This window comes from Lepisosteus oculatus, chromosome 21, assembly GCF_040954835.1.
Source record: "Lepisosteus oculatus isolate fLepOcu1 chromosome 21, fLepOcu1.hap2, whole genome shotgun sequence".
In the NCBI taxonomy this organism is placed as follows: Eukaryota; Metazoa; Chordata; class Actinopteri; order Semionotiformes; family Lepisosteidae; genus Lepisosteus; species Lepisosteus oculatus.
The window spans coordinates 5,693,360-5,714,570 of NC_090716.1; the positions used below are offsets into that span (position 1 = coordinate 5,693,360).

Genomic DNA, 21,211 nt, shown 5'->3' on the forward strand with positions numbered 1-21,211 from the left:
ACGATATTGAAATCTGGTTGCTTTCCTGAAATTGGCCTTCTTTGCTTTTGCTCTTTTTGTTAGAATTCATGGTTTTTGTTAAAGGAAGGTCAATCTTATGACAGATTTATAATCCATCTTCTGTCCTGTTGCATACAATATTGAGTTTGACTCTGCTCTGTATTTCAAACATGAAAGACCCATTAGTCAGTGGTGGAAGGTGGAAGCTTCTGTAAGCATTCTGGATAAAACAGTCTGTAGAGGAAACAGGTCTGGGTCACACGTAATATATGGCATTAACAAATATTCTTCAAACATTAAGGTTACATTCATGGACAGATAGTGTACCAAGCATCATAATGACCCACAAGACAAAGTCAATGTCTATCTGAAAACTAGAACAAGTGGGTAAAATGTTGTGGTTTTTTACTGAAACCTGAATCTGCAGACATGATTTTATTTAGTGGACATATAGTATATGAAGTTTTTGAAGTATCAGAAAATCAATTGCCTTTCAGGACCAGTAAATATGATGACATAGCGATGATTCCTTCTGAGTGTCCAGGATACTTAAATTTGTTTAAACTAGAGAGAGAGTGATCACCTCACTGCCAATGTGTTTTTCTAATTTGTTGGCTTTTTATTTGCACAAGGCGGCACGCTCACAGGAACAATCAGTGAGCTCTTTTTCTTTTTCAAGTTCTTGTTCTTTTTGTGATCTTAAAAGGGAAATGTGGAGATGGACTTTGTAAAAGACAGATAACTTAAGGTAGACTCTGTCCATTCCATTGATTAACACCATTCAGCAAAAACTAATAAACTTCTAATCTACATCTTAATAAGATAATAAATGTTTTTGAGCAAAATAGCTTGAACTCACTTTTCCTGGAAATTTCAGGATTTTGTACGTTATGTTTTTATAAAATAGAATTGCCACCAGATTCTGTCATGTAAACCACCTGATCTGGAATGGCCAGTTGTCTTTCTGCTCTCAGTAATGCCCAAGGCCCACAAGCAGCAGCACTGAAACAATTCTGCACCACTGCTTGGGGAATCCCTGTCTCAGTCAGCTGGCGACATGACCCAGCTCTGAACCCTTGACGTTTGGATTTTACAAGATTGGTCACTCGGGAGCCCTCCATGCTCTATATTTAAGATGATAATGATTGAAGTAGCTTGAAAAAAACCCCACATGAAATCATACAGAAGCATTAGAACATTAATATCTAATCTCTTTGTTATGAAAGTGTTGAGCCTTACCACTGTGGGGGCTGATCAGATTGCAACATTTTAACATGATTTGGCCTGGTTAGTTAGTGTATTCCAGGATCTGTAGAAGACTTGCACTTTACCCTCCTGGTACATTAACCAAAATTAGCTCTACAGAAAGGCGTTATGTGAGAGTACTGTGTACAGCATTCTCTCTAAAGTATTCTCCTGGCATATTTTGAAACAAATAACACTTAGGTTTTCACATGTAAGGCTAATGTCTAATATAATAATAATAATAATAATAATAATAATAATAATAATAATAATAATAATAATAATAATAATGCTGTTTTATTTAAAAAATATTTTAAAAAATCAGCTACCCTGATTTAGAAATACCTAGTAAAAATACAACATATACCACATTGTATTATCGAACGTCTTTTCCAGATATCAAAATTCCACAGTCTAATTTTAAACATGAAGAAGATTATAGTTTTAGGTACCTGCTTAACCAGTTACATGAAGTCTTCATCTGAACTGTGCAGATTTATCTGATGAAGTTGCAATTAAACCCCATTGCATACAGTATATCTAGGCAGAATGGAGTGGTGCGATTCATTTGGGAGGAATGGGTGTTTATGTAGATCTTGATGGAGCTCTTGAAGCCTGTTGTGACCTGTTTGAGGGGTCTCAGCAGACAGAATACACAAAACACTTTGCCCACAAAGAAAGGAAAACTCTTGTATCTTGGACAGGAGTGTACTGTGCCGGAAGACCCTAATCTTCAAAATAAGCCTTCGACGCATAAATAGATACAAATCGGAAATCTTTTTATTCATTTTGGGGATTTAATGTTGATGGACGGGCAAGACCTTCCCCACAGCTGTTTTAATCTCAGAGTAACTCAGTCTCATCATCTGTGCGACAGATCAAAGTCTAATGTTGTAAGTGAAAACTGTGGTACTCTCTCCCTGTCCCTGGCAGATTGTCAAGGGAGAGCCAGGGTGGAATCTATCCTGATCACTTTTCCTCTCGTTCAGTTCATTTAGAGCTGTGCACAAGTGCAGTTGAGTCATATCACAGGCATGTCAGCTCATACATTTTCATGCAGAAAGCAGCATAATGTTTTATTTTTAAAGTATACTACCAAAAGAAAGTTGGAAAAATAAGATCTGTTTTCTAAATAGTTGGTTGTTAGTATGTTATTTCTAAAATGTGTTTGCCTTGGATGGAGAGAGTATGACATTGTCAAAACATGGGGTGCAAAAATAACTTTTATTTCTTTTTGCAGTTATACAGTTTGGATTTGTTACCCTGTTTGTGGCTTCATTTCCACTGGCGCCGCTGTTTGCTCTGTTAAATAACATCATAGAAATCCGCCTGGATGCAAAGAAATTTGTCACTGAGCTCAGGAGGCCCATAGCTGCAAGAGCAAAGGATATTGGTACGTAACAAGTGTAGAATTTATTTTATTCTTCTTTATGATATTTAGTGCATATTTAGTGATATTCTGGTAAAAAAAAATGAACTGCTGATTTATACTAAAACCAAAAAATCTAAAACGTCTCAAGACCTCTAAGCATGTGCTTGTAATTACATTAATAGTTCAGGCAAGTTCCAGTTGTAACAGGGCCCTCTATACACTTTAGTGATTAATTCAGCTGTCATTTTAACACTTTTCATCCCATCAATCATGGCCAGTTCTGTGCTTAATGGCTAGCATCCCCTAGTGGTGACTGTTAAACTTACAGAATGTTTTTGTTGATAAATCTAGCACACTAATTTACTCAGTCCATCTTGTTCAAATGATTTGACATGAATGTATTTTTGTAACTTGGGCCTTTAATTACAGAAATAGACATTTTCAGCAATGATCTGACCTGCCAACTGACATTTCGACTTATGTTTTAGGTATCTGGTACAACATTCTTAGAGGCATTGGAAAAATAGCAGTCATCATTAATGTAAGTGTTCCTCTTTTAATTGGAAAGACAAATGGAGCAGTTCCCACAATTATACTTGTTTAAGTTTAAGAATTTTCAGTGGGTGCATTAAAAGATGTCTCCTTTTTCAAATTCACTGCTTTGATAGCAGAAAATTAAACTATTATTTTATCATTTTTGGTGCAGTTCCTTTTTGTACCATATGATTTTGGGATGGCCATCATGTTGCTGTGACTGTCATCATTAAAAATGAATCAATATACTCATTTTAATGGAAAAATAAAAATGCAAGACAAATTAAAAAGTGTTTGAAACCATGGTAATCTGAGTATTTTTCAAAGAACTAAAGCACTTTGAGTAACGTATGAAAGTGATATAAACAGGGACAGTTTAAGAGTCTTAAAAGAGATTTTGGTTATGTAAAAACAAGTTTTTATTTCTGTTTTTTGTAAGGCAACATTTGAAAGTATCCTGATGTCTGTGTTTTAGGATCAAATTGCCTCTAGAGACAGCAGATTATTTTGCTTTGTGCTCTCTTTGGAAGTGAATGATGTTATAGTTAGGACTGGCAGTATCCCATTAAATCAAAGCAGTCATACAGTATTAACATTTTCTGTGACTCCTTGTAAAATATAACCATTACCCTCCCTGTTGCATAGTTTTCATGGAAATCAATTTAAATAGTTGACTTAAAAAGAGAAGAGAGCTATAAATGGTCACTAACAACATTTTTCTGGCTGGTTTTAAGACAATAAAAAAGATGTCCAATGTCTTTCTGAAAGCGTTTACTCTGAGACCTAAGACTGAAATCTAAATAATTTATTGTCAGCTGTGTAGTCATTTGCCAAACCACTCACCATATGGTGTCGCAGGAAGCCGGAGGCTACCCAGCAAGCATTGAGCACAAGGCAGGGTACACCTTGGACAGGGCGCCAGTCCTTCGCAGGACAAGTGCAAGCTAATCATACATGGGGACAATTTGGAGGCCACGGTAAAGGCCGAGGGGGGGATAACTCCCTAATTTTATCGAGAAATGTCCAGGGATCTTTAATGACCACTGAGAGTCAGGACCTCGGTTTAATGTCTCATCCGAAAGATGGTAGCTGTGTAGTTTCAGGATTTATTTTCAGATCATGATGAGATTGTAGGTGATTGCAGTTTTTCTTCATCTTTTCAATTAATATTTAAAATTTAAAGAGGTCTTTTTTAAAGCTGTACCCCTGGGGGGAAAAAAAAAACAATTCCATTCTGAAGCCCATTGATATAAAATGGAGAATATCATAGATATTCTAACCTCGCAGTTCCTGACTACTGATACAGCTAGTATCCCACAAGGATGAGTCCACGATAGAAAACATTCCAAATAAGGCAAATTAAGACTTTGCCAGAAAGGAAACTCCTTGCATGAATTAGAGACAAACAAACAATCATGTTTGTCACAATTAAAAGGCACCACAGTATGATAACACAAACAGTATTGTGTCAGTACTTTTGTCATGCCTTTTTTATAGAATCTGGAAAGATCTTTGCTACACATTCGATTCTTTATCCATGGTAATATTTATCCATAACCGTTCCACATCAATGGACGTCTAATTTCGTTTTTCGTTTTTAAGCATCTTATTCATAAAACCGAATGTTAAAACAAAACGTCATGAATTTAAAACAGGATTCCTTTCACTCTGAAATCTAGCAGCAAACAAGGAAATGTATTTTGTTAGTGTTTTCCATAATGCTCTAATTGTTCATTTTGACATTTTGACCACCCAGGCATTTGTGATATCATTTACATCCGACTTCATTCCACGCCTGGTGTACCAGTACATGTACAGTCCAGACGGGTCAATGCATGGCTTCGTCAACCATACTCTGTCCTACTTCAATGTCAGTCACTTCCAAGAGGGAACTGAGCCTCACATCCCCTCGAACCTGGGCTACAAAGTGGAAATATGCAGGTACTGATTCTCACAATTCTCTGTCATGCACCACCTTAAGGTACAATCTGCCCTATTTTTTGCTTAGGCGATATTTATGCTTAATGAAATCCCTTTTACAAAGGAAAAGGCAATCATATGATTCATAATAGAATTTTATTGTCTGATGACTTTGTTTCACTCAAAACACAAAATATTCATCTCTGTAGTGAAAAGAGCCCAGCGAAATTAATGTCATCACAGTTAATACTAAATCTTCAGAAGATACTGACCCATGGTCAATTGATATAAGAAGTAGTTTGCATTTTAAATGACATTCGTATGAAAATGTTTTACTTGCTAACTGAAAAAATAGGAATGAACACTGATGTTGCTTTTTAATAATGGAAAAAATACGAGTCGTTTGTTATAATCATTCCACTCAAATCCATGCTTGGAAGTGTGCCACTGCGCAAAGCTTTTAAAAAACGTCTTGTCAATTGTTGCACTTGGTCTGCTCTCTGTTGAGGGAGTGGGATGGAAACTTTTTGGTCTAAATATAAAAGACATAATTTATTACACAATCTGCCAGTCTCTGGTTTAACTTCAGTGTTCAGAGTGCTGTAATTACTGTTTTGTTTGATGTTTAACGTTAATTATAATTTTCTTCATTCCAGATACAAAGACTACAGGGAGCCTCCATGGTCCCCTAGTGCATATGACATCTCCAAAGAATTCTGGGCTGTGCTGGCAGCTCGGCTGGCATTTGTAATTGTCTTCCAGGTCAGCAACTATCACAGCTTTTCCCTTTCTTGGATTTCAGCTTCTGAACCTGAAACCTCAAGGTGTTTTCCATCACACCATGAGACAAGATTCCCAGAGATCTCTTGTGACCCATCACCTTCTTATTAAATCAAAAATGATTAGAGCTCACAACAAAAGGTTCTGGTTCTCACTGGCTCTCTAGGATACAAATACAAAGCTTAAGAGCATTTCCCAAGGAGTTCTGATTTTCCTCTCCATGTGACCTAGTGATTGTCCTTCAAACCGCCAAACATACATTGTCAATAAATGCTCATTCTTCTTCATAATTACATTGGGGTTTGTCTCTATCTACTAAAATAACCCTTCTGTATATATTATAATTACTAACATTACTCCATTAGTTGTTGGTGACAATTTGACCCAGGGCTCTCATCCAGAATATTTTGAAGTGTTCCAATGGATTAGCTTCAGTAACATGGTTGAGAAGTTTGTTTCAGACATCCATGTGTAACGAAATGTCTTATTTTGTCTCTCCTGTTTTTCTACAATCTTCATTCCAGTTTAAAAACATGATGTTATTTCTGAGGTAGATGCTTTCAATATGCTAAATCTGTTCTTAATTGTATCCTTTCTCCAGAACGTGGTGATGTTCATGAGTGACTTTGTGGACTGGCTGATCCCAGACATTCCAAAGGATATCAGCCAGCAGATCCATAAGGAAAAGATTCTGATGGTGGAGCTCTTCATGAAAGAGGAACAAGGCAAGCTGAACATGCTGGAGAGCCTCGTGGGAAGAGGCAAAGATCCCAAGGGCATGGAGAACTGTAACAGCCACAGTCCCAGCCCACAGGCCCATGAGCTCAAAGGAAGTGCTGTTTCATTGAATGCACAAAATGTGGACATGTAAGGATATCTTCAGGGAAAAGAACACATAGCATCAAACATGGAAAAGATTGTTTTTTCTCATCTGGGCATTCCACAGGATTATAGGTACTTGAGAATACAGGGTGGCAAACTTCATGATATGTCAGTTTTTCCGGTATGTTTCTGTCAGTCTCAGTTCGGTCACTGCTCACCAATTGCAGGGATCCTACTAATATGAAGGACCACATTCCGAACAGAGAAAGATGTTTGTTTTTCTTTCGCACAAAAATTCAAAGCAGGGAAATATTGTTAATAAGGATTTAGTCCAAATGTTTTGGATATATTAGATAGTTGCACTTCACAGAACACATCAAACCCTGATTTAGAGTTGTTTTTCTTACAATGTTGATTGCAGAACACACACATTGCACTTCCCTTTAATAAAACCTCATTTTAACGTGTGTTTTCAGGTTTCATAATTGGGAAAGCAAAATCTATAAAAGATTCAGCAGATTTCTAAGTCACAAATACATCAAATCCTACTGATAAAATGTTCGTGATGACTAAAATGAAAACAGCCCAAATAGTTTTTCTGCAAATTATTAGAATTTGGCCCACTAAATGCCTGAACTTACTTTTCCACTTTTGTCTATTAATACACACTTTACAGTTCTAAAATGTCTGCCATTAAGGTGTATTTATGTATTGACATACTCAATGTAAAAGCTACCAAACATTTCAAATAGCAATACTTAGGTGTTTGAAGTAAGCCACCCAGATTCTTAGAACTCAAATTTCACTTACATCTTAATGACCTTGTACATAAATAATGCCTCTTGCGTCAAGAAACACTTCTGGATTTCATATTCCTTGTGCATTTTTTTAAATAAGTTAAATCTGTAAGATATAAACCGGAACGCTAATAGGTTATTTCACTATTTTAAGAGAAAGGTGTTGGATGTAGAATACTTGACTTTATGCTGTTTTATCAAGACATTCTCATGTTTATTAAATCCTTTTAAGTCTATGCTATCGTGATTCCTGCCTAATACTGAATAATTTCACCTTGGCCTACATCTGTCTAAAGCTATTTTTGTTTTGTTTTTTGGAGTATTAGCCCTCATTACTTCACTGCTTAAGTGTGAAACACTTTTGTTTATATGAATCTGGCTTTAAATTTTGTAATAAACAGTAATATATGTCAGGAAAATGTACTCATATTTAACCACTGGGTAGTAAAATACCAGATATACCAAATTATTACAATGCAGCTATCTCCTTTATTATATTCTAGTACTAATTATTAATCATGCAGTATGACTGCACCAAACTAATTGAAAGTCTGAATTAGAAAGTCCCACACCTGACTTGATTTTTGGGCATACATAGTGATTCTTCTAATAAATTGCTTAATTAACAGCAGTCCACATAGCAGATGTAGCAGCGTACATAGGCAATGTAATACAACCTTTCTTTTTAATTCATGAAAAACATTTTGTTTGCAAAATTTTCAGATCATGTTAAGATTTCAAAATACCGGGGCAAACACATTGCAAAAACATGGTGTACAGGTTATTTATTTTAATGAACGAGTCTGTTGTATGCACCGGTATAATAATGTGTATAAAGAAACAAATACACTTTAACCTCTTTGAATTCTTTAGATGTTTTATTTGTCTCGTGTTTTTATTTAAATTTTGACGGCCAGGTTTTATATTTTTTGAGGTGGGCCTTTTGTCCTTTTTGAGAAACAGTCATCATGTTACAGTCATGAATGTTCACTATAATATTATGATTTCATAATATTAGAAAATAATCCTCTTCTCACATATTGCCTGAAAGGTACTGATTTAGCTGCTTTGAGTGAATCAATGGAAAATTAATGGATTGAAACCCTGAGACGTTCCTATTTATAATGTAAGGAGGAGGCAGAAATGAGATCTAGTCCGAAATCCTTGAAGAAGATCTCTTGAGCTACAGCATCTGAGTACACGTGAAGTTAGCTTTTGCAAAATGCAGCAACTCTTTATGTACAGTAGCTTTATCTTCTGTGCATGGCAACAGAATGTTATTTTTTCTGATATTTGTTTCAAAATATAGTCCTATTTAATGTTTTGAGTATTGTTACATGTTTTGTTTACTATTAACTATCATAATCTTTTTACTTTTCCATATAAATATTTGTATACTTTGTAAAATACTGCTTTTTTCATTGTATAGCACATTACATATTTCAAAAGGCACAATAAAAATTATTTTGAAAAACGTAATATAAAGTGATTCTGAAGAGCCTGTATACAATATTATGTTTTAAGCTCATACAATACATTGTGTTTTCTTTTAGGCTCTTTAAAATTATATTTTGATTATTTGGAAATATGTAAAGTATTGTAGTGCGTAAATCCATTTTAATTTTCTCTGTTCCCAGCTGTGCTCTGAGTAACGAGATCTCCTCTTTTCTAATGTTAGAAATGTGTTTCACTTTTATTTCCTCACTCTAAAATACAATTGGAAGTGATGTGTCAACCATAAAGTGAGCACAACTGAAATGAAACACATCAAAACCTGATCTGGCTTATATCATTTTTTCATTTCCTGCTGTTGTTACCTTTATGAGTGGTTTTCACTTCTGTTTTAAAATATATGCCAAAATGTTATTTTTACTTAAAATGAACATTTCTTAAATTTAATTTCTAATATTTTATCATCTTCTGATCAAGGATGGCTCCTTATGGAATAAAACTTAAATGCTTTAGGTTTTTCATATTAAAAATGCATAAGCAAAACATGTCAACTCATATGAAGCTGCTGTTGTTTTTCATTTTTATTATCCTGTGTCTGACAGAATGTCCCCTTTCTGAGTATTACATCAGTTCTCACATTTTTAGCTTTTTTGTTTTTATATATTTTATATACTGTATATAAAAAAACATATTATATAAATGAACATATATTTTTCATCTGGTGAACAGATTCAGAACAGATTACAGATAGTAAGGTACCACAAAAGATCTTTAAGTTGAATGTAATATTAGTTCTATTTCTAAAGTACATTCAAAAGATACCATGACTGAACTGTTTCAGATCCATTCTTTGATTTCAAACATTTCTTTAAATGGAAGAAAAATAGAATTACTTTAGAGTTTAAGTTTTCAGTCCTTTGGTCTATATTGTATTTTAAACATTTTTTTGGTTCTGCTTTATATTATATTTGCATTGTTGTCACCCTTTTATTATGTTTACATTTACATTAGATTTACTGAGATCAAACCCTGGTGTATGGTATAAGTTTGTTTTGTCACCTGCATTGCTCCAGTGTATCATGAAAATTGAGATATTTTATATGTTAACTATTGTATTCAAATCTAGCAATCTAAGTCAAGTGTCATTGCAATACAGTACATTTCTATTGTATGAAAAACAGATGAAGTTGAAATTGTACAGAGATCTTTTCTGGTTTTTGCTGGGGGAAATTATTAATGAAAAATAAACCTAATGTGAAAGATATTGGTTGTGTTTAAAAAAAAACATCAGGTACAGACGGAAGACAGTACAATCCATAAAGTTTAGAGTTAATTTTGTGTGGACAGTTTATTTCTGAAAATAGAACCTACTGTAATGTGGAAATCATTTTTCGTACACTGCATGTATGATAGGTCTAAATTCCAACCTACTAATCTCTTAAAACAATCTCCAATGCCTGTGTACTGTATACAGTATGTAACAAGTTTTATTATGCTTTGATGTAACAATGTAACATTTTAACATGTTTACATAAAATATAACATTTTGGTACTTAAAATCCCACATACACTATGATAATGAGTAAAGATTTTTTTAAAGTGACGTATTCTAGACAAAGAAAAAACAATGACAAACATTACTTTGTAATTTGAATACACAAAATATGAAATATTCTATAATCATCGCATGTATTTAGATGCAAATTAAATTGCCTGTGCATAATACTGCTGAAACATATAATCATAATAAACAATAATGTAAGAGAACTTACAAATGAGAAGAGGCTGTTAGGCCCATTTAGCTAATTACATTTACAGTTTGTAGTATCTAATTTTGAGCCATTTCTTGAAATAAATGAAGGTACGAGCTTCAACATAAATGATAATATGATCTGACAACCCTTTTTATAAAAACTTCCCTCCTGTTCTCATTTTAAAAAAGCACATCCCCCATTCCTAAATCTACAGTATGTTATGCTAAAACATTGACTTCCTACTTTATATGATCACACTGTCAAATGCAATAAACTGCTTAAGGGGCAAAGTACTGTATTATTTTAAATATTCACCCAAGGGAAGAATTAGGATGTTTTGGAGTCTTTTTCAGGGTTATTTAGCTAATAATTAGCTATTATCTCAGTTAAAATATTGTCCCTACAAACTTTTCAAGCATGCCATTGCAAATACTGAATAACAGAATGAAAATTACTGACTGACTTTTCTAATTGAGGAAATAGTTCTTGCACTACTGTATTTTATTTGAGTCAAGCCACAAACCATTTCTCCCTCCTTTTCTCTCAATTCATAGTGCTGCTAAATTGCAGAAAGGAATATTCCTTTCAAGAGTGTGAAGAAAGTTTGGACAAAGCCTGGAGTCTTGCAAAACCGATTTTTGAAAATACAATCTTGACACGGGACAGATAAATTATGACTAAAGTTCAGGAAATAAAGTGAGAGAAAAGCTTGGGAAATGTAAATAGAGCAAGGAATATTCCATTTTAGAGCACTGTGTTTTCTCACCTTGATAAGCACTTAAGCACAAAGAAAGACAGCACTGCCAAATGAATGCAAGTTCTCACTGTTAGTGAGAACTACTTTAACAGGACCAGAATCGTGTTGTTTTCAACGGGATAAAGAAATTCATCATTTTTATTTAGTCTACCTTTACAGGTTGTGTATCTTACTGGAATATCAGACTAAACTCAACCTGGTTTTAGAAAGTGGCAGTGCGTCTGATGCAGGCTCTAACACCGCAACGGCATTTTACTGAAGAGATGCAGTTGATTTTCTTGAGTACTGTTTTCAAGTATGCCTTGTAAAATTATAGCAGATTTGCACCTGACCTACTCTGTGTCTTTGTTTATTGGCAATATTTGTATTTAGAAAAATTAAAAGCCTCTCCTTTAACGTCCAGTGCATTAAATACCAATGTGTTAAAGACAATTCGTGCTACCCATGTTTCCGTGTTTCTGAATTGGTTCAGAAAATATAAAGGTCACAGCAAGTTCTTGACAACACTAACTTTTAACATAACACAACTAAAATATCCTTTAACCTTTTGCACTTTTAATTTTATTTTATACAACATAATGTTTATTAGGAATCACTGAACTCTTCCTTTTCCTTTCCTCGCTCCCTCAATAACTAAAACCATACGGGACACTTTGTCACATTTTAAAATATATCGGAAAAAACAATAATAAACTTCATATTAAAACCTCTGGACTTTAACGGTGTTTTAGAGTTTTCATAAGATTGTTTTCAGTTCAACAATGTGTATCAGGTTTGTATACATAACTAAATAGTTATGCAATTTTAGTATTACACGCATGTTCGGGAATCGCAATCAAATATGTTTAATTCCACCAGAAACCCGAATGCATCCGAAAATTATTGCGCGGACTCGTCTTACTATGCACCAGAATATATTTACGTGGTTAACCTCTCTAGTTGGAAGAGAAGCTCTATCGCCATCTATTGGTGATAGTCTGACTATCAAGTAATGGGACGAGGCAACATAAATCCTTAATGTAATTTCTTAATAAAAAGATTTATATTATTTTCAGATAAAGGACTTTTAATGACTGCGTGTAGACAGAAAGAATCCTTTTCAAAATACAGTATTTGTAGATAGGTCATGTGCCGTCTGATTTTGAATGCCGTTTGAATGCCACACCAGTAGTTGGCGCTGTTTCCTGGCAAGGACATTTATTTCCCAAAAGGAACTGCTTAGTCAGGAAGTAAACGTAATTTTGAGATGAAGTTAAAGTTGGTATGTTTAATTTAATATTTATTTTTTTGCAGATTTTATTAGGGCGTTCTATTGGTAAGGTATGCAAATTATATGCTTTTTTAAATATTAAGTGCACAGTCTTGATAAATGTAAAACAATCCGAAAGTGAAAGTAATGGTAGGGGCGCAGCATTAGTTACAAAGCGAAGTCTTGGTGTGTGGTTTCTGCCCTCGTTTATTTGTCTTGACAGACTTTTTTCTTGGCCAAAAATAATTCTGGCTTGAGTGCTGAAAACCGGCTGACCCTTCGAAGACTAAGATGAGCGGGTTTTTAGATGTACTATATCAGATTTCCCAACGTCTGAGTAAAGATAACTTGAACTCTCTCAAGTTTCTCTGCGTGGAAGATATAAAAAAGAAGAAGCTTGAGCAGATCCACCAGGGCACGGAGCTGTTTCAGTGTCTAATCGAAATGAACAAGATTGGACCCGACAGCACGGAATTCCTCCATTATCTCCTCGGACATATTGACAGGCAAGACCTCATAGAGTTACTGCAGAAGTTTGAAAGAGATGGACCCGCCGGACTAAACGACAATCAGCCCGATGTGAAAGAGAGAGGTAAGTTTCAGTAAAACACTTACTGTTTTAAAGCAGTAGATACATTACTCGTCTTGTTGCTTGCAGCTCACATTTGTACCTCACGTCTAAAGATGCAGACACTTATGAAGTTAGACACACATTCAACTTCTGGTCTTATGAGATTCTCTCTTACCGGACCAAATAATTTCCTTATTGAATATGACACCTTTTATAACAGCTGTGAATACTGGAAAAGTGACCTTATCCACAGAGTATTGAATTGGAACGAGGGGTGTGGCTTTCGAAGTGAACTGGAAAACATCCGTTAACATAAATGCTTCGTTTTCAATATGAGGAAGAAAAGACAGGAGTAATTTCTTTACGAACACCTAACACTGGTAGGAGCTCTTTTGAATGAGTGAACCTTTGTTTTCTCTAAAGGAGTTTATCTTGCATATCAAGAGCTCATAAACGTATAGTATATAATAAGATATACAATACAACAACAGTTCAATACCATAAAACATTCTTTTAAAGGTGTATTAATAATATTCATTAGCTAGAGAGAATTTGAGTCCACTTTAGTACTGTAGGTATTGTGCTTGTGTGCACTATTAAAACGCTGGAGATACCTTTTGTTTTACAAAAAGAGATTGACGACATTTCATACTTAGTAAACCACTCTTCATCCTTTGTTTATGTTCTGTAGTTGTGATACTTCAGTTCTTTGGTTTTGTTGATCTTTTACAATGTTTGTCATTTTTGGATATTCTGCCCCCAACACAGAATAGAATGAATATTTTTTCTTGAATCATGTCCATTTGCCAATAGTAAAGAGTGAATCTGGTTTCTAAACATTCCTCTCATTTTGCTGTTTCCTTGTCTGATAATACAGATACGGTGTAGCTCAATTAGTAACTCTCTATTCCAGAAAAGCTGGATGCTGCTTTTGGAGTCATTGTTGAAAACATGGGGAGAGACTGGAGGATGTTTGCCAGAAAGTTAGGCATTACTGATGCCAAACTGGACCACATTAGGGAAAAACACCCATTCAACATGGAGGAGCAGGTGAGAGAGGTTTTGAGAGTGTGGCAGAAGACCAAGGGAAAGGAAGCCAAGGTCATGGATTTGATAGAGAAACTTCGCGAGTGCAAGATGAACCTCACGGCTGACTTTGTAGAGAAAATCTGGACTCAATGAAAAACTTCTGCTGAAAAAGGTGAAGTTTTCTTTTGGCTTTTGGAGCTCTTTGTTCCTGTTATACGTTTTAAACACGACATGATCAAAATGTCTATTTGAGGGCTTAACTGTAATGTTCATATTGGTGTACAATTCTCTGTAAATATAAATTCAATACTTGAATGAAACCTCTGAAGAAGGCTCCACAGCTGAAACTTAGTGTTTGTTTTCTTTACCTTTCAGCATGGAATGAAGCTTCACCTGTTCCTTTGCACCCTACGTATGCTGACGCCGATCCCTACTCAAATGTCTAAATTCGGTATTTATTTCTTTATCTCCTAAAGGTAACAAAATTTAGGTTTACACATCCTGGATCTGGTGATAAACAGGTTTCACAGGTTTACAGGAGTTTACAGGTATGGGGAATGCACACTCCAGGTGGTGCTGTTGTGCAGGATTCCCTTATTGTTTTCTGCACAGACCTTTCACTTTTTCAGTTTAACAGCAGAAAATGAAGAGAATAAGAATGGTTGGACTGGTGCTCTATTGCCTCATTCTCCATGTGTCTTCAGCCGATTCTTCTAAATGTGGAACATAGCATTGAACTGTTTCCATTTCCAAAAGCAATATTATGTTTTTTTTAACAATACATTCATTTTAATTTCTGTGATTAAAATAAAATAATCATGCACTTTGAGTATGTTTTATAAATTTTTTTTTTTCTTACTGTTTGAGAGTCTAAAGCAACCAGACCTGGAAGATTTAATGTCTTTTACTTTGGCTGAATGTATTCCCACATGTAGAGATCCAGGTAATATTGTAAATTGTGTTCCCGTTACATGTGTCTACAGTATATATAATCTTATTCATTTTATTAATTAGCGTTTAAACAGTTTTTAAAACATAATTTGATACCCTAACTGTATGGTTAGGATAAGGATCTGTTCATCTGCAACAGAGTTTGGTAATTATCCCATTGATGTCACTTTAGTGATACTTTATTATATTCAATCTACAGTATGTTATCCATATTTATAAATGGCATTTGCAATCAATAATCTAAAGTGTAACAGGATTAAAGTGAATTTCCCTGTGCTCCTCCAGCAAGCAGCTAGCTATAAGGAATATTGTACATTTTGTAAAATGGATAACGTAAGTAAACTTTAAATTTTCATTGCAACAGAGTCCTGTTAAATTAGTACTGAAAAAGAGGTTGATGCTTTATTTAAAATTGATTTTCAGGCAAACAGAACAAACAGATGGTTAGGTCTGCCAGATCTTCAGTCATCACTTATAGACTGCCATGAACTGATCAACTGTAATTACCATACAAATATTGTGGTAATGTATAAATATCAACAAGATATCAAAAATGTGAATTATTTCATCGTGCTCTGGTTTCTGAGTTAGTGTTTTCAAATTAGACCTTAAATATACACCTCTGTATTCCACATCTCTAGAATTAAAATGAGGACATGAAGTTCAGTGTCAGAAAAATCCAGTTTCACATTTTAGCTGCAGACTGAACAGGATGTCAAGATTAGTAATGGAGGAGCAAGAAAGGGCTGTAGGACTGCTGAGTGCCAGACTGTCACCACGTGAGGTTTCAAAGAGGATTACAAGCAGCTCCACACAACTGTTTCACAATGAGGCTTGACAACAGCCTTTAAAACACTGGGTATACAGTATCTTCCTACGCCAAGAGGAGGAGTTGAGAGAGGGAGGGAGGGTGGTTGTTAAAAGGTGGATATCCTATCACAGGAGAGCTGCACATCATTAGTGGATGTGATAATGGATAGGCCTGCGTTAGTGACGTTATCAGTGGGGTTACAGAATCATTCTACAGACCCCTCAGTTCTCTGCACCTTCAGTCACAGCAATGTGACTGAGTGTGTTTCCAGTCCATCGGTTTTCTTCTTAACTTCTTAAACTGCTTTTGTGAAGGAGTGGGATAGGATTACCCCGGACTCAAACACTTCTTTGATCAGTGAGGTAGAGCATTTTATGTTCTGAAATGGAGAAAACACACTTTTAAAAATAACACAGAGGCACAAGTAACTAATTTTAGGTCAGAAATTAAGCAAATCAATTTAATGCTTTAGCTGTTACAAATTATCCTGTCTTAAAATAATGCTGTGTTTATATTGGACAAATATTATTTTCACTTAAACACAAAGTTCAAGTTAATATTATTGTTTGTGGGACGCATATTAAAGTAATGTTTAACTATTGCTAACTTAATTTTAATAAATTAAAATTGAATAGATTACCTTACCACATGTAATTAAAATACAGAAATAAAAAAAATATTGACAGGACTGCTTTTGCTTGAGCAATTATGATCATGCTTGATTATTAATTGATTTATCCATTCAGTGTTATGTACCTTGTAACCTGTAGCCTAAATAATTCCATTTTATGTCTTAGTTGTAAAAATTGCAATTAATTCTTCACCAAAAAGTTTGAAAATAATTCTTGTGGATATCTTTCAACCCCTGTATAGACTATTAAAAGCTCACAGCAAAAAAAAATCTGAAATTAGTAAGGCATCACCACACAAATATACTGTTTGAATATTCCCTAACCCCCCAAAAATCCACTAAATCGCACCCCCCTTTTCCTGCAAGACAGGAACCCAGATGATCGCTCCAAGCTGTAAAAACATATTTTAACAGCTCAATAGACCTTACATAAACAGAAAATTTGAGGTACTGCAGTCTTTTTCTACACCACCATTGCAAGGTATTCGCCTAGAGAAAGACTAAAGCTATGTTTATACTGGTGACATACAATATATACCTAACTTGGACAGACTGAAGTAAGCAAGCTAAAGGCAGTGCCATTTAAGTAAAGAATGCACTAGATTTAGAAACAGCTTGGCAACTGGACAAAACAAAACAAAGAAGTCAGGAGGTTTGAGTGACATCATGACAAGTTAAAATAAAACATAGAGATTTTGGTATAAAAAAATAATATGGTAAGATATAACGTATATACAAGATGTATATATACGCATGCATATTGTTCCTATATTGAAACATATCTTATTCTTGACTTGATCAATTAAGTACTAAATCCAGTAACCTTTTAAACAAAAAACAAATCAAATGTACTTTAAAGTGTACTTTATAGGTTTAAAAGAAGCATTTTAGTATGTGAGTACAAACATTTAATATTTTATGGATTATTAATGTATGTAAGATCAATGTTCTTTTCGCAAGTGAAATAGCTGTCATTTTTTGTATTATTCACATAAGGGGCTTATCTATTCTTGAAGGATAACACCACAAGAAGTCAGCCTAGTCTGAAGTAATTATTGGTTGCACAGTAATGCTATTTGCAGTCAGTTCAGTAACTTGTTTACTGTCAGTGATAACACTGTGCATTTAACCTTAAATGAGTGAGTCATACTTGACTGAAAACCATCTTAATGAAGCTAAGAAGTCACTGCTATTGTATATTAAGTTATGCAGTTAAGGACAACTTACTGTAATTATGAAATACAGTATGATTTCTTGAAACACTGTACGTTTGGAGAGGTATTTTATTACTATTCATTCTATCCTAAGTTCCACATAAAGTCTAACTGTTTAATGTTCTTTAATGCATAGAAAGAAAAAGCTTATTAGCACTGCTAACTTTAAATGTTACAGCCTTTTATAACAGAATGCCTGTCACTCATATTGGAAATAACAATCTATAACAAAACAGTGTTTTTGCAGGGCAGTTATGTATCAGTGATCACTTTCCTTCATGCTGGAAATGATTACATACAGTAAATGTTTCTCAGTTTCCAAGAGTCTGCCCAGCAGAGTAATTCACTATGATGTGAACAGATAAAATGCTAGAAACTCAATGTAAAAATTAAGAAAGGTAAACTTCATTACCTTTACAGAACAACAGATAAAATTCTGGCAGCCGCAAATAAGATTAAAAGTAGTCTAAAAAACTAACCATGTAATGGTCCCTTTAGGATAAATAATGGTTCTCATCTCTCATCCTAAAAAGATCCCTTTTTTCTTCTCATTTTCATTCACAGAGAACCATCGCTTTTAGATCTTATTTAAAATTTAATTCCTGTGGCTAAGGATCTGCGCCTGTGGCTAGAAGGTTGCCGGTTCAAATCCCGCAGCCGGCAGAGGAATCCTACTCTGCTGGGCTCCTGAGCAAGGCCCTTAACTCCAACTGTGCCGTACAATGGCAGACCCTGCGCTCTGACCCCAGGCTCTCTCCCTGTCTGTGTGTCTGTGTGTCTCATGGAGAGCAACCTGGGGTATGGGAAAAGATCATTCCTAATGCAAGAAATTGTAAAGGGTTAATAAAGTGGTGATACATATATATATCCAAGTCTTCTCTTATTTTTGTCATCAGGAGATGCTGGAGTCCTGTCTTGACAAACTTTGAAACAAATTAAAATTCAATACAATAACCTTCTTTTGTGCTATTTATAAGCTTAAGCCATCTTCCAGAAGAGCTTGGGACCTCCCTGCATTTTAGTCCTGCCCACATAACTTCCATGTGATTGTGTTGTGATTGTTATTGTTATAAATTCATTGTGGTTTAATGGAATAAAGTGAAGCATTTGTAGGACATCACACCAAGTTGTAAAAAGATGTTGACATTTGTGAAGTCAATGCATCTTATCTAGCATTATTTTAATCAAAGCATCATTTATGGATAGTTGGCTGTGTTGAAACTCTATATTCCACAAATGCAGAGCTTTAGGGAAGATACGTTTTCTGCAGATTTTAACAGAACAATGCTGCTCTTCCACGGTGTAGCTCTGTGTGGTAATACTGTCCTGAAAGCTCTGTCTCTGCACTTGACTCAGCAGAAGGAAGTGGTTGGTGGCACAAGTTAATTCTTCAGTTGGAAATTAGTTGGTAAATGTGGGAGATAATCCACTAATCATGCTGCTAGTAAATGGTCACTTTGACCAAATCTGTTCTTCTCTAGTATGGTTACTGTGTCACAAATCTCATTTCTGATAATGTCATTGTTCACATTTCTTCATTTTAAAGAAGGCTCAATTTCCATATCTGAAGTTGCCAGTGAATCAATGTGTTCCCTCATTTTGTGTTCAATTTTGCACTGTTTATTACAGTACTCCCTGCAGCTGTGTCAATGCCACGCTTCTGTAAGAAGTTATACAATATGTCAACTTTGGGTATGAATAATAAGGCAAAAAAATCCAATTAATGCAGGAAATCAAGGTCATCCAAGTGTTTGGATAGACCATATGCTTCACTGACTGTTTTTCTGTCCAAGCCAGATTGCTCTCAACATTTTTCCATGCATTCCCTTAGGGCATCTAAATTCTCCCAAACAGCACTGTCAGTTCTGCCTTTAAAGTTCCAGTGTGTCCTGCTGGGCCTTGGAATTAATTTGCTGGTTGTTTTAGCAAGAACAGAATATTTTTTTCTGGAACAGAGAAAAAAGTAGCAAAAGCCAAAAGATCAGGAAAATGAGCTTTCCTTTTCCATGTTCATCATTGCTGCTGTTTCAAGATCAGTGAACAAAACATATGTGGGGATATGTTTTGTACCTAATGAATAGATTAGGTACTGGGGAATGTAGATTTTGTACCTAATGAATATTTCAACTTGTTATGGCAGCAGTATTGAACAATCAATTTGCTTCACACTTTCAGCGCTTGTAGCATAGGCATTAGTGCAGTGGACAGATGTACAGTGTATTTGTCATTATATAAAAAGTCCTAAAATCACAGTATTGTCGCTAACTTGGTCTTGGAGGAAATGTCTATTGTCTCCCGAAAAGCAAAAATAATGCTTTAGAGATGCTCCTTAACAATTTCCTGCCTACACACTTGAAACATACAACCTAAATGTCAATTCAAGGCTTAGGATGCTCCTTTAAAATAATTAGAGCTTTTAAATGATGTTGTCATTTTAATTAGGAGTCTCCATCGCACTTTGTTTTGAAAATATCCCAGAACACCCCCGGTGGTCTCTTATGTTCATTGTGTAGAAACAGTCCTTCGCCCAGACCAAGTTGTCCTGCTGGTTATATTGTGTTTAAGACTGTTAGCCTTGCAGCATCGCACACTGGTATAGGTGATACACACTCTCTTTGGTGTCAAATCCTGAGGAACCGGCTCCACTGGGATATGTCAAATGTGATGCTTTCCATAAACTGGCAGAAGGCAGCATTGCACTTTGTCAACCAAAAGAAACACAGATTCGTCCTGGTAAGGTCTGGCAATATCTGTGAATTATGGCATGAAGCAGGAATAGTAGAAATGAAATCCAGACCCAACTACCCAAAAGCAAATGACTGTCCCCACCTAATCAGTTTGTACCTGCAGATTCCTTCTTTCTCTCCAGAGTTAAGATACAGGAGTTGTAATAATAGAAGCCAAAGAAGTCTTCGTAACCCTTCTAATTTAGTCTTGTCTTTAATTGCCATGTCTTTTAGTATTGCTTCAACTCAAGAAGCAATTGAGTGTGCTATTTTCTAGCTATTTATACAGAATGTTTTACGATTCCGGAATCCCCTACACTTTGGTCCTGCCCACATGCCTAAACAAGGTGGATCTTTACCCATTTAATTCTATGGAACTCAATGTATAACAACATAACTTACATAAATAACCACAACTTCTAAAACCAAAGAAAGATAAATGTAATTGCACCAAACCATATTCAATTGATTCCAGGGTAAATTCTGCTTTTGTCAGACTTCTGGAATGAGTGACATTCCATGCATTCTTTACATTCTTTACTGGTACCTGTAAAAACACATCAGTCTGCTTCTAACTGTGATTTTCAAATAGCAGT

The 21,211-nt window shown here is 35.1% G+C and overlaps 2 protein-coding genes across 6 annotated transcripts in view; both read left to right on the top strand.

The window, feature by feature from the left end:
• Positions 1-10,481, top strand: part of ano1a (anoctamin 1, calcium activated chloride channel a) — a 47,948-nt gene extending 37,467 nt beyond the window's left edge. For all 5 annotated transcript variants that reach the window (XM_069181605.1, XM_069181604.1, XM_015338510.2 and 2 more), the window contains 5 exons: positions 2,486-2,638; positions 3,106-3,158; positions 4,908-5,092; positions 5,728-5,833; positions 6,453-10,481. In XM_069181605.1, the coding sequence (XP_069037706.1) occupies positions 2,486-2,638; positions 3,106-3,158; positions 4,908-5,092; positions 5,728-5,833; positions 6,453-6,722 (767 nt within the window). In that variant the 3' untranslated portion in view covers positions 6,723-10,481. The remainder of the gene's footprint in view (positions 1-2,485; positions 2,639-3,105; positions 3,159-4,907; positions 5,093-5,727; positions 5,834-6,452) is intronic.
• Positions 10,482-12,681: 2,200 nt separating this feature from the next.
• On the top strand, positions 12,682-15,111 carry fadd (Fas (tnfrsf6)-associated via death domain). Its single transcript, XM_006642656.3, has 3 exons — positions 12,682-13,274; positions 14,167-14,454; positions 14,658-15,111. Exons 1-2 carry the CDS (start codon positions 12,974-12,976, stop codon positions 14,433-14,435), a joined length of 570 nt encoding a protein of 189 aa, XP_006642719.2. The 5' UTR covers positions 12,682-12,973; the 3' UTR covers positions 14,436-14,454; positions 14,658-15,111.
• Positions 15,112-21,211: the final 6,100 nt, after the last annotated feature.